This window comes from Chiloscyllium plagiosum, unplaced genomic scaffold, assembly GCF_037043375.1.
Source record: "Chiloscyllium plagiosum isolate Xiang-an unplaced genomic scaffold, Cpla_swu_hap1 HiC_scaffold_43, whole genome shotgun sequence".
Taxonomy (NCBI): Eukaryota; Metazoa; Chordata; class Chondrichthyes; order Orectolobiformes; family Hemiscylliidae; genus Chiloscyllium; species Chiloscyllium plagiosum.
The window spans coordinates 32,557,676-32,570,398 of record NW_028270181.1 but is presented as its reverse complement, the minus strand read 5'-3'; the positions used below and the strand labels follow the sequence as shown (position 1 = coordinate 32,570,398).

General features: G+C 43.0%; 1 protein-coding gene across 4 annotated transcripts in view; it reads left to right on the top strand.

Moving 5' to 3' along the window:
• LOC122541716 (uncharacterized) overlaps window positions 1-10,992 on the top strand; it is a 64,781-nt gene extending 53,789 nt beyond the window's left edge. For all 4 annotated transcript variants that reach the window (XM_087982520.1, XM_087982523.1, XM_087982522.1 and 1 more), the window contains 2 exons: window positions 2,436-2,677; window positions 6,374-10,992. In XM_087982520.1, coding sequence (XP_087838646.1) covers window positions 2,436-2,677; window positions 6,374-6,459 — 328 coding nt within the window. In that variant the 3' untranslated portion in view covers window positions 6,460-10,992. The remainder of the gene's footprint in view (window positions 1-2,435; window positions 2,678-6,373) is intronic.
• The last annotated feature ends 1,731 nt before the right edge of the window (window positions 10,993-12,723 follow it).

Genomic DNA, 12,723 nt, shown 5'->3' with positions numbered 1-12,723 from the left:
GATCCCACTTGCCTGTACTGAGTGATGCCTCCTACTTTTTTCTGGTCAAAGCTCCATATCTTTTGTTGTCCAGGTTTCCCTATTCCTGCCAACCTTTCCTTCACCTTCGCAGGAACATATAGACCTTGAACTGTAGGTGTCTCACTTTTAAAGGCCTCCCACTTGCCAGAGGTCCCTTTGCCTGCATTCAAACTATTCCAATCAACCCCTGCAAGCTCCTGTCTAATTCCATCAAAATTTGCCTTGCTCCAATTTGGAACCTGAATCTGTGGACCAGTTTTGTCCCTCTCCATAACTATTTTAAAATTAGTAGAACTATGGTCACTGGTCCCAAAGTGCTTCCCTCAAGGTCACCTCAGGCACGTGCCTTGCCTTATTTCCCAAGAGTAATTCAAGTTTGTCCTTTCCCGAATAGGACCTTCTACATACAGCTTGAGGAAACCTTCCTGAATGAGCTTAACAAATTCCAACCAATCTAAGTCCTTAATGCTCTGGCAGTCCCAGTTTATATTAGGAAAATTTAAATCCCCTACTGTAACAACCCTATTGCTCCTGCAAGTTTCTCCGATCTCCCTGCATATTTGTCCCTCTAATTCCCGTTGACTGTTTGGGTGCCTATAATACAGCCTCAATAATGTTACCATCCCCTTCTTATTTCTTAGCTCTACCCACAAAGCTGGATGATTCTTCAGTTATTTCATATTTGATTACTGCTGTGATACATGCCTTAATCAACAAAGCAACTCCCGCTCGCCTCTTTCCGCCACCTCTGTCCTGCTAAAGCACCTGTACTCTGCATGAAGCTGCCAGTCCTGTCTGTCCCTTAGCCACGTTTCTGTAATGACTATAATATACCAATTCCACCTGTTTATCCATGCCCTGAGTTCATCGGCCAAGAGTTATCTAGTGCCCCCTTTTCGCCCTCCTGATTTCACTTTTGCATTAAAATTGATGCAATTTAATCCGACAGGCATTCCTTGATCCCTGTCATGCTCCAGCCTGAGCTGTCTCTTCACTTCACTATTTGTGATTACTGTATCACCTTCCAGCCTTGCAGTTGCCTCCCTGCTGTCGAGGATCCCGCTCCCCTGCTGTTAAGGATCCCATCCCCCCCCCCCCCTGCCAATCATCTTTAAACTCTCCCTTGTAACATTAGCAAACCTGGCTGCCAAGATATTGGACCCTTTCCAGTTCTGATGCAATCTGTCCCTCTTGAACAGGTCACCTCTTCTCCAGAAAAGATCCCAAAGATCTTAAAATTTGAATTCTTGCCCCCTGAATTAATTGTTTAGCCACACATTCATCTGCTGTATCCTCTTGTTCTCCTCTCACTCACACGTGGCACCCGAAATAACACTACGGGTTATTTTGGACTTTGGGACTGTGGGAGGAAACCAGAGAACCCAGAAACCCACACAGACACGCAGAGAATGTGCAAACTCCACACAGTCGCCCGAGGCTGGATTTGAACCCTGGTCCCTGGTACTATAAAACAGCAGTGCTAACCAATGAGCCACTGTGCCGCCCCTAATTAACCAAACAAAGTTTTGCTGAAAATAGCTGAAAGTCTGTCTGTGGATTTTGCTCAAAAATACGCTTTTGAAATTAACAGGGTTTGTAATTTTCCTGTTCTCCTGATGTCATTAATCTAGTTTATTTGCTAGTACAGAGGAACCTCGATTATCTGAACAAGATGGGCAGGCACTATTTCGTTCGGATAATTGATTATTCGGTTAATTGATGCAATGCCTTTCCTCTGGGGCTTGGAGTTTTCTATTGTCTGCTCCCCGTTCAGGAGTCTAGCAGCAACAGACCACACGCGAGCCCTCGCCCACCCCTAACACCACCCATCGCTCCCCCACCCCACCCTCCAACGCAACCCCCCCGTCCGCCCCCAACACCATCCCCCTTCGTCCATCCCAACAGCTGCCCCGTCGGCCCCCACCCCCTCTCCCAGGCAGCTGGACTGGGCACGAACAACAAGACTGCTGCTGCTGCTACTGCCTTTTGGGGGGGTGGGGTGAGTCTACAAATAGTGTACGCGCGCCACACACACACACAACTTTTTACTGCAACTTTTTGACAGGTTCCCCCTTTGCCCTGTACAGGACAATGTTATCTGAGGAAGGGGAGTTTAGGGAACACGCATGTAGAACTTCAGGGAAAGTGTGGGAAGAGAGAGAGAGGAGGTGGGAGGTCAGTCATTTAGAGATGGTGCCTGCACTCCCGTCAGTTCAGGACTGTTCTCGGCAGCACTTAGCATCATGTGTTTACAGTGATTAAATCAGTGTTGGGCACACGACTTTGATGTAATCTTTCTGTCGGGACCTCGAGATCGCCGTCGGATAATCCGATTTTCGGATAATTGAGGTTCCTCTGTGCATAAAATGGATGTTTCTAGCCATGATGTTGTTCCTCTCTCTAAATGCCCTTAGGTTCCTATTAAAAAGGCTATTGCAGCATCAGAACATAACTGATGGCACTGACCTTGCAGGAACTATCAGCACTGTGCTTACTCCTCCTATGTACAATGTCCCTGGAGGATCCAATCAAGTGCCAGGAGTCTCAAACCTTCCTACAACACCCATTGCCAGTACGTCAGTTGGAGAGGAGGCAGTGGGGAAAAAGTCAAAGAAAGACAAAAAAGACAAAGGAAAAGATAATGGCAAAGATGATGGTAAGACTTTGGTCACCCTGTGAGTCCTACAGGAGTGACCAGTAATTGTTCGATGCACAGTGGTGCAATCATGAGTCAGTATCAGAAAGCAGAACCTGTGTGTAATGTAATTGCTGACTGTGCAGTGGCTCACTTCCAACAGAGCATCAGCAGGCAGCACAGATCATTTAACCTTGTTGTGCACGGAGTGCAGATTCTTTAGCAGTCCTTTAACAAAACCTCTTCACTGATCTACACATCCTGCTAATGTCAGAGGTGGATCCTGCTAACAGAGGGAGTTCCCAGCTTGATGCAGGCTGATACTAGAAGTGGGAGATGCACTGTGGATGTAAAAGGAATTCAGAGGCAGAGAGTTTGGTGGAGAGGAACTAAACGTAATGGCAGGCAGCTTTAAATCAGCTGCAGAATAAGTTGGTACTGAGCTCCTGTGGAGCCTCACCATTTTCCCAATCTTTGTTCTATGCTACAGGATAGATCCTGTTAATGTGGATAATAGAGGTCTTCTTTGAAACACTTTGGAAAGCAGTGTCATTTGACTGATTCAAAAGGTGGGGTGTGCCAAGGGGGATCGGAACTCATCATGATAAAACATGCATACTTTCCAAAAAGAATCACTAGATTGTAATCAGAAGAATGAATTCTGAAAGATCATTCTTTGTCCATGGATGATGAGACTACTTGTTGTTGTGGTTGTGAGTATTTTTGTCGAGCTGGGAAGCTGATTTGCAGATGTTTCGTCCCTGTCTCGGTGATGGTTTAGTGCTTTGGAGCCTCCTGTGAAATGCTGCTGTGCTGTGTCTTCTGGAATTTATCTGGTTGCCGTTTCTGCTGTTTCTGGTTGCCGGTTCTGGTTATTTGTTGTAGTGGCAGATGTATTGGGTCGAGGTCAACGTGCTTATCGATGGAGTCTGTGGCTGAGTACCATGCTTCTAGGGGTTCTCTGGCTGTCCTGTTTTAGCTAGTCCTATGATCATTGTGTTATCCCAGTCGAATTTGTGGTCCTTGTCATCTGTGTGTTTGGCTACTAGGGACAGCTGGTTGTGGTGTTTAATGGCTAGTTGGTATTTGTGGATGCAGGTTACAAAGACTGCATGAAACACTATATAGGGCAAACAGGCAGACATCTTGTAATCCGCATCCATGAACACCAACTAGCCACTACATGCCACGACCAGCCGTCCCTACTAGCCATACACTTAGATGACAAGGACCACAAATTCAACTGGGAGAATACAGCGATCATAAGACTAGCTAAACATAGAACAGCCAGAGAATTTCTAGAAGCGTGGCACTCAGTCATGGACTCCATTAGCAAGCCCATTGACTTAGACCCAATATACTGGTCACTATAACAAACAACTGGAACCTGCAGAAACAGAACCAAATAAATTCCAGCAGACACAGCACAGCAGCATTTCACAGGAGGTTCCAAAGCACTGAAAATGTCACCTAGACAGAGGACGAAATGTCTGCAAATCAACTTCCCAGCTCAGTGAACGTACCCATACACAAACCTTGAACACCACTTGTTGCATCTTGGATGTTATGCTTACATATTGCATGATTAAGGACTGCCTCAGTGTGAATGGCTCAGTATTTAAGCACCCAGCATATTTCCACACTAAAGTCACTGGGCAAGCTTCAACAATCTCATTTTAATTAATAAGAGAAACTCCCTGGTGCAAGTCATCTTGAGTCATCATGAAAACAAGTGTTCCACACACTCCTTTCTTTCCAGAAGCAAACTTACAGTTGAGTCTAGGAAGACCACACCTTTGAAGGAAGTGGTTGGGGGCGGGAATCTGACTCTGTTTGAATTGGTATTTTGGATTTAGGGAAGGAATTTCCCATCCCTGGGTGCCCTTCTCTTACCACATTCATGGAGCTCCTATGACACTAGGCAACTAAATGGCAGATCACCTTCAATCTTGGAAAGCGGTTCCCAATTAAACAGCGGGCAATGCAACTTCAGCTGTGGCTCATTCTAGATTATTGACCTGAATATTCCAGGTCTCATCCTTAATGGAGTGTATAGTACAGAAATGGGCAACTTGCTCCATTAATCTGTGCTGTGGTGAAGGCCTGCCCAAGCCTCCTGTCACTCCCAGTTGACCCCTTTCAACAAATTCTGTTGCTTTCTTCCTCATGTGCTGTTGCAGCTTCCCTTTAAATGTTGATACATATTAGCTTTAACCACTCTACTTGGGCCAGCAAATATTCACCATTCATTGGGTAAAGAATTTTCTCCCATATTCCCTATTGGATTTATTAGTGACTGTCTTGTAATTTTGATCCATAATTTGCATTTGTGGACGCATTTGTTTTACGCTAACCCTGTCTGACTGCTTCATACCGTTAATAATCTGTACCCGGCCACCCTTCAGTTCTGTTCCTTTCGACAAGAAATGTTCAGGCTTACCTTATTAGTATCTAGTCAGTTCTAGTATCATCCTTGCAAATCCCATTTGTACTTTCGTTAATGCCTCTATATTCTAAAATGAAAGGAAAATATGAGAAATTGTAACATGGACCATCCCAGGCAAAGCCAGTTGTTCCACCCTGAGAAACTTTCACACGTTATTATTTTATCTCATGCTCCAGTTCAGTGCCCCTCACTGTCATTCCACAGAGGAGCCTCAATGATCATGAGAAATCACCTAGACTTTGCCCTCCGCTCACAGCTTGACAAACTGCGTACACAGTAAAAGCTGTACATGGCAAACATATGGAACAATCTGAGGGTAGAGCTTGTGAATATACAGCAAACTATGCATCCTGCTCACCTCTATACATATCCAAAACAGTGTATTTTGCGTCAATCTTTTATCTCCTAACACACAAATCATCTTCCACTTGACCTCAATTATCTCCCAATGAACATTCAATGCAAGCACCTAAGCCTTAACTTTTCAGTGACCACAGTCCGTCCTGCAGACTATAGGTACAAAGCCCAGTCTTGCTACTGCAGCCATTTCTGTCTTCATAACAAATCCTAGGTGCTATTCTGTCACACTGCAGACTCTCAATCTGTGTTGTCAGTCTCCCGTTGTTTGTGTCCCCCCCGCCACCCCGCCCCAAACCCCGTAAGTCTCCAAGGGTCTGTGTTGACTCCATCAATGTCTGTACCTTCTCCCAGTCCTTGTCCATGGGTCTATGCAGTAATTTGTTCAGCGACTGGGGTTCTGTCCTGTCACTGTCAGTCTCCAGGGATTGTTCTGTTGATTTGCCATTTATCACAAAGCATTGTCAACGCAGAGAAGTCTATCGAAATATTAATGCAACACTCATCGATCAGAGAGGATTGACTAGCCTTGAGATATGATGTGGTGAGCTAATGAAATTACTCTCAGTGGCAATGTAAAACCTCCTCTGATATGCCAGTGACATATTATTCCATATTGGTTCCATCTCAGTAGGCACATTGTTACATCTGCCCAAGTCATTCAATATAGTGAAGTTGGGGAACATGGAGGCATTGGGACGGGTGATTCATTTGTGGAGATTAGATCATTTGGAAAGGTCATTGTTCAATATTTGGCATGAGACAGAGGTCATCCAAACACAGCATCACTTGCGACTGTCTGTAAGGGTGTCCAGAGTGCAATTGTGGTCAAACTGCATGGTCTGGAACGTTAAATGGAGAGTGGGGTTGGGGAATGAAGATGACACCAGTGTACAGTGACACTTTGTGTTCAGATTCGCAGCCTTTACTCCATGGATATCAGTGCTTGAGCTCGTCTTGCTGCCAGGAACGCTATTATGAGGGCGAAGAGGAGGGCTGATTGGAACATTCTTATTTCCTCCCCCGACTGATGGAGAATGCGGTGTTGCTACAGGAAAGGCTATTTGATGAAATGCAAGCAGGGAGAGTATCAATATTTTCAAATGAACGTTATTTGAGTGATCTAGCACATGGGATTATGATGGTTACTGATATTTCTGCAATGTGTTAAAGCATTTGGTCAGTTTGTACTCGCTCAGGGTGCCAGTCTCCAATCCCAGGAACATATCTTGGCCAGTATTAAACATTTACAACTGAACTCAGTTATTGGTCCCTACCTGTTTGAAATGTGACCATATCTTTCTTGAAAGCACCAGGAGAGATACCTGTGTCTTTAACATATGGGAGAATTGCAGCAGGAGGCAAGCAGCTGTCAGCCATCCAGTCAAAATGTTTTGGGGATGGCCTGGAGATCTGGAGTGCTGATTTGATGACATTAGGACATTCCATGCTGTTGTTTATTCCTGGTAAAAAAATTTGGTGGACATAGGTGGGATTCCAGAGGTCTCTAGGTTTTAGGAGTCTAAAACTTTTTTGAGGATCTTGCTGCCGTCAAGTTTTAGCTTACCCTCAGTATTCCATTATGAAAATAGGAAATGTTGGAAATACGCAGCAGCTCTGGCAGCATCTTTGGAGGAGGAAACTGAGTCAGCGCTTCAGTTCCGTGCCTATCCTCAGAATCCGAAACAATTAGAAATGAAACTGATTTTAAGCAAGTACAGAGGCAGGGAAAGGTCAAAGGTGTGGAAAGGATAAAAGGGAAAGTTTGTTTTGGGATGAAAGGGAGGAGAGATTAAATAACAAAACAGATGGTGTAGGACAAAAAGAAATAGTGATGGGACAAATAGAAATGCCTATAAGCAGAACTAATATGATCATTATGCACCACATCCAGACCGAGAGCAATGAGATTGACTGTTAACTACCCTTTGAATTGTCCCTAACAAGTCACTCAATTCAAAGGCAATTAGGAATGAACAATGATTGCTAGCCTTACCAGCAATGCCCACGTTCCATGAAAGAATTTTGAAAAAAGGACAGTGTAAGGAAGTGAAGGACAGAGGTTGGTATGGAGCAGAGAATTAAAGTGGCAGATGGCCAGAAGCTCAATTTGCGCTTGCAGACTGAACTGAAATCCTGTATTCAGTCTCGCCGCAGTAGTGGAAGCCACCTAGTGAGCGCTGAAATTAAAGAATCGTTTTATCTGATTGGAGTAACAGTTGGAGGGGAGGAGATGAAAGGGAAGATGTTGCATCTTCTGTGTTTTATGTAAAATCTGAATGAGTAGGAGAAGGACTAGATGAGGCCACTGTAGAGGGAACAGTCTGTTTGAAATGTTGAAAGTTGTAGGGAGCTGTGTTTGCTGGTGGGAACATGCTAGAGACGAAGGAAATAGTCAAGCTCATGAAATTGACTGCAAAGTTGTGTGTGATGATAGGTAAGGACAGGGAACCCCATTCTGGCTGTGGGACTAGTGGGATGGAGGTTGAGATGAGAATTCTGTGAAAGGGGATGGAAATGGTCAGGGGGCCTGACTAACATAAGTGGAAGCTGTCATTGGTCAAGGGTAAAAAGGAAGATACCTTGGAAGCACTTGTGTAGAAGATTACATCGTCACAATGAATGATGGTGATAATGGAGGAGGAATTGCAAAAATAGAAATGAGCCCTTATAGGAGGTAAAATTTGGAAAGTATAACAAAGTGTTTCTACTAGCAATTGATTGACAGTGTTCTCTGAAATGGAAGATGAGGAGGGGAAAGTGAACAAAGTGTATTGCATTTATTGTAGTTCCAGGATGCCTCAGACAAATGTTATAAAATAAAGTTTGCCACTGAGTCACATAAGGAGATATTAAATCAGGTGACCAAAAGCTTGATCAAAGATGTAGATTTTAAGAGTTGTCTTAAAGGAGAAAAGTGAGGTGGCGAGGTGGAGAAGTGTCGTGAGGGAATTGCAGTCCTTAAGGCCCTGGCAATTGCGGGCACAGTCACCAATCATTGGGAATACACAAGAGGTCAGAATTTGAGAATCACATAGCTCCCCAAGGGTTGACAGTCTGGAGGAGATTGCACAGACAGGAAGGAGAAGATTATGGAGGAACCATTGCTGAAAATCTAACCATGTGAAAACTAGGGAGAGGAGGAAGTTTGAAACAATATTGATTAAATGCTACAATTTAGACTGCGAATGAGAAAGTGACACCAAGAAAATGATCAGGGCGGCACAGTGGCTCAGTGGTTAACTCTGCTGCCTCACAGCGCCAGGGACCCAGTCCAATTCCTGTCTCGAGCAACTGTCTGTGTGGAGTTTGTGCATTCACCCCATGTCTGCGTGCGTTTCCTCCAGGTGCTCTGGTTTCCTCCAACAGTCCAAAGATGTGCAAGGTTAGGTGAATTGGTCATGCTAGATTGCTCATAGTGTTAGGTGCATTAGTCAGGGGTAAATGTAGGGGAGTGAGTCTGGGTAGGTTGCTTTTTAGAGGGTCGGTGTGGACTTGTTGGGCCGAAGGGCCTGCTTCCACACTGTAAGGAATCTAATCTAATCTAATCTAATCTAATCTAATCAGTGTACCACAGAAGGAGAGATGAGACTGGGGACATGAATCACACCGAATTCTGTTATTTGCTTGTTGTCAGAAGGTATTTGCAAATAATATTATTGGCAGAGTTGGAACAGAGCTGCCCTATTTGCCTTACGTTGCAAAATGAACCTATTCCCTATCTCCTCCCCTTCTTTCAGTGCTCTTCATTTTGGGGAGGTGCAGGTTAGAGGAAAAAGTTTAGGAGAGAAAATTGGGAATTATTTTCACACACAGGATAGGAGAGATTTGCAACTCTGCTCTGAATACAGACTATAGAACATAGAACATTACAGCGCAGTACAGGACCTTCGGCCCATGATGTTGTGCCGCCCTGTCATACTAATCTGAAGCCCATCCCACCTACACTATTCCATGTACTACGTCCATATGCCTGTCCAATGCCGACTTAAATACACTGAAACTTGGCGAATCTACTACCGATGCAGGCAAAGCATTCCATACCCCAAGTACTCTCTGAGTAAAGAAACTACCTCTGACATCTGTCTTATACCTCCCTCACTTTAAAGTCCCCATACTTGGAAAAAGGCTCTCCCTGTCCACCCTATCTAACCCTCTGATTATCTTGTATTAATGGAAGATCAACTGTTAATTTTAAATCTGAGATTAACTTTGTTATCTGAAATTTTGTGAAGAAGTATAGAGGTAGGGAGGGGTGTATACAGAATTAGGTTAAGAATGTGCTATTCTCTCACTGAATTACAGAACGGACTTGAGGGGCAAAATGACCCCCTTTCCTTGCTATATTCCTGTACTGTCAACTAAGTGTGAACAAACATTATGATTTTTTGCCATGTTTTAGCTTGATACTTTTTCTTTAATTTAGACACAATATACAAGACGTTCAAATCTAGGTTCTGACAAAACTCAATATAATGTTGCTAGGATTCTTATTAGTTTTGGTCTCTGAACAGATAGCTGAAATATGGAATACTACTTACCTTGGGAATGTTTGAAGGGGATAGTGACCCCTTCAAACCCCTTCTGTATCTAAACTTCTGCTGTACTTGCCCTTAAAGTGTTTGAGAGACAGTTTAGAAAGAGCTCTACTCTGTACCTAACCCTGTACTGTATTGCTCTGGAGTGGTTGATAGGATATTGTAAAAAGAGCTTTACTCTACATTTATCCCCATGCTTGAGCTGCCTTAATAGTGTTTGAGGGGAGCAGAGTACAGGGAACTTCATACTACTTAACCCTGTGCTGTACCTGCCCTGGCAGTGTTTAATGAGGTGTGTAACGGGTGCTTTACTCTGTTTCTAACTTGTGCTGTATCTCCATTGTGTTTGATGGTGATTCCTCATGCCTGACATGGCAAAGTACTTAATGAGCACAGGACTCCAGAGAAAAAAAAAGAAAAAATTGTTCAGGAATATTTATTATTCAGCCCTGTCTAAATGGATTGTGTTTTAAATACATGGTTTATTAAGCATCTTCTAACTCAGGGGTGTCCTTTCACGGGTTAGCCAGCATTGCTGCATGGATATCTGAGGCTGCACTGAGTCACTGTTTGTAACTGCTGACAGTCACATTACTGTCAGTGCTTGAAACTTGCAACTTATTTGGTCTTGTGTTAGTGGCAGCTCCTTTTGAATTCAGCTGAGAGTTATTCAAATTTCTACAAGTGCTTTAGGTGGTGAGAATGTAGCTAGGTCTGTGGGATTCAAATTTGGTCTTAAACTTTCACAAAACTCAGGTTTTGATGGGAATTTTCTGTATATAGCAAATATCAAAGGAAGAAATAACTGTAAACAAAAATTTAATTAAAAAATTACAGTTTATTATGTATATTGTATAACATTTATTATTTCCTTTTTGAGGAATTAGTATGGTTTGACATTTGTTCTCATTATATACATTTTATATTGCTGTTATTTATTCATGCATTCACCAATTGTATAATAAATTCAATTGGCATTTAAAGCCAAAACCCAGGACTGGTGTGATGATATTCTTGGAGAACATACAAAGACATCTATAGATACAGGATGGATCCTTTAGCTAAATAAAGGATTTATGCTATTCTGGGCACATTCCCAAAGCTTATCAAACAATCTGAGCCAGTGTGGTGATACTGTTGAGACTGACCTGAGTTGTAACTCATTGATGCAGCTAATCAAAGCTCTTGAAAGCTAAAATGACTGGACTAATTTATATTTTCTAGTTCTCACGTAACTGTTCTGAGATCACACGGCTTGCTGTGGAAGGCATGAAACCACAAAAATGGTGCAGGCACTTCCAATTCTTTGCTCATCATGGAGATTCTGATTTTGTCTGTCCATCCCTACTCATGGCTAGCCTCACTCAAGAGAGTTATGGTGTCTTAAATCCAAATGTATAATGTATATTCTAAATGTATTCTAAATGTATACACTTTTTCCTGGTAGGCCACTGGTGACCAGGGACATAACAGTGACACTACCAACTGAATAGCATAACACCAAGGAGTCTGGGGATCCTTGTTGGGATGTGGCATTTCTCCAACATCCATTCAAAATAGGTAGATTCTCAATCTTGCACCAAGACATCCAACATCACCAGACCTGTTCCTTTGGCACATTTGATGTGGTTAGAGCTATCTTCTAGTATTGCATTCCACATCACAATGAACTCTGTGAATACAACTCTGTCTCCACTAATACAAAAGCAAAAGGATAACGTGTACAAAATGGAAAATACTTAAATGGAAAACGTGAATAAAAATATATGCTGGAATGATTATTAGTCTGAAAGATTGTAAGTTGCTCAGGAAATACTGAGTAGGCTGGGGCTGTTCTCTATTGAAACCTGAGAGGTTACCTGTTCAAGATCATTATAAAACTCAGTAGGATAGATGTAGGGAAGACTTTACCACAATAGGGGAAAACCCAAACAAATGGTCATTTATATCATCACGAACACATCCAGTTGAGAATTCAGAAGAAATTACTGAGTTGTTAGTGCAGGATGAGGTTGAGGTGATAAGGGCACAAGTATCTAAAGGAAGGCTAAAGAAACACTTGAGGGAGAACAATAATAGGGGAAAATGAGGAGGAATGTGAGGACACTAATGGAGCACTGACTGAGCAACCTGTTTCTGTGCGGTTAATGTTTTCGAACAATTTGTATTCCTTTCTCCTCAGTGTAAAGTCTTTTTGAAGATTTGAAATTTTTTATTGACAGCACCAGCCTCAATAGCTTTTTGAAGAAGAGTTCAGATTTCTGTTCCCCATGTGGCTAACAGCCTCAGAAAATCATCCCCGAATGGTCATTATTTACCTATCCTTAATACCCTGGTGTTGGTTAGCTGCCTCATTGAACTATTACAGCACATGTAATGTTCAGAGCTGTTAGGGAGATAGTTCCAGGATTTTAATCCAGTGATAGTGAAGGAAAGGGGATATATTTACAGTTAGAATGGTGTGTGACTTAAAGGGGAACCTGCAGGAGTTGGTATTGGCATGCATCTCCAGCACTTGTCCTTTTATGTGAGAGGTCTTGCAGCTTTGGAACATTCTGTTGAAGAAGCTTTGGAGAGTTTACTGTGTGCATCCTGTAAACATGGCATACTACTGCAACAGAGTGAAGGGAGTGAATGTTAAAGGTTGTGTACGTAGTGCTCGTCAAGCGGGCTGCTTCGTCGTGGACGATGTCAAACATCTAAGGCAAGTGGATATTCCATTGCAC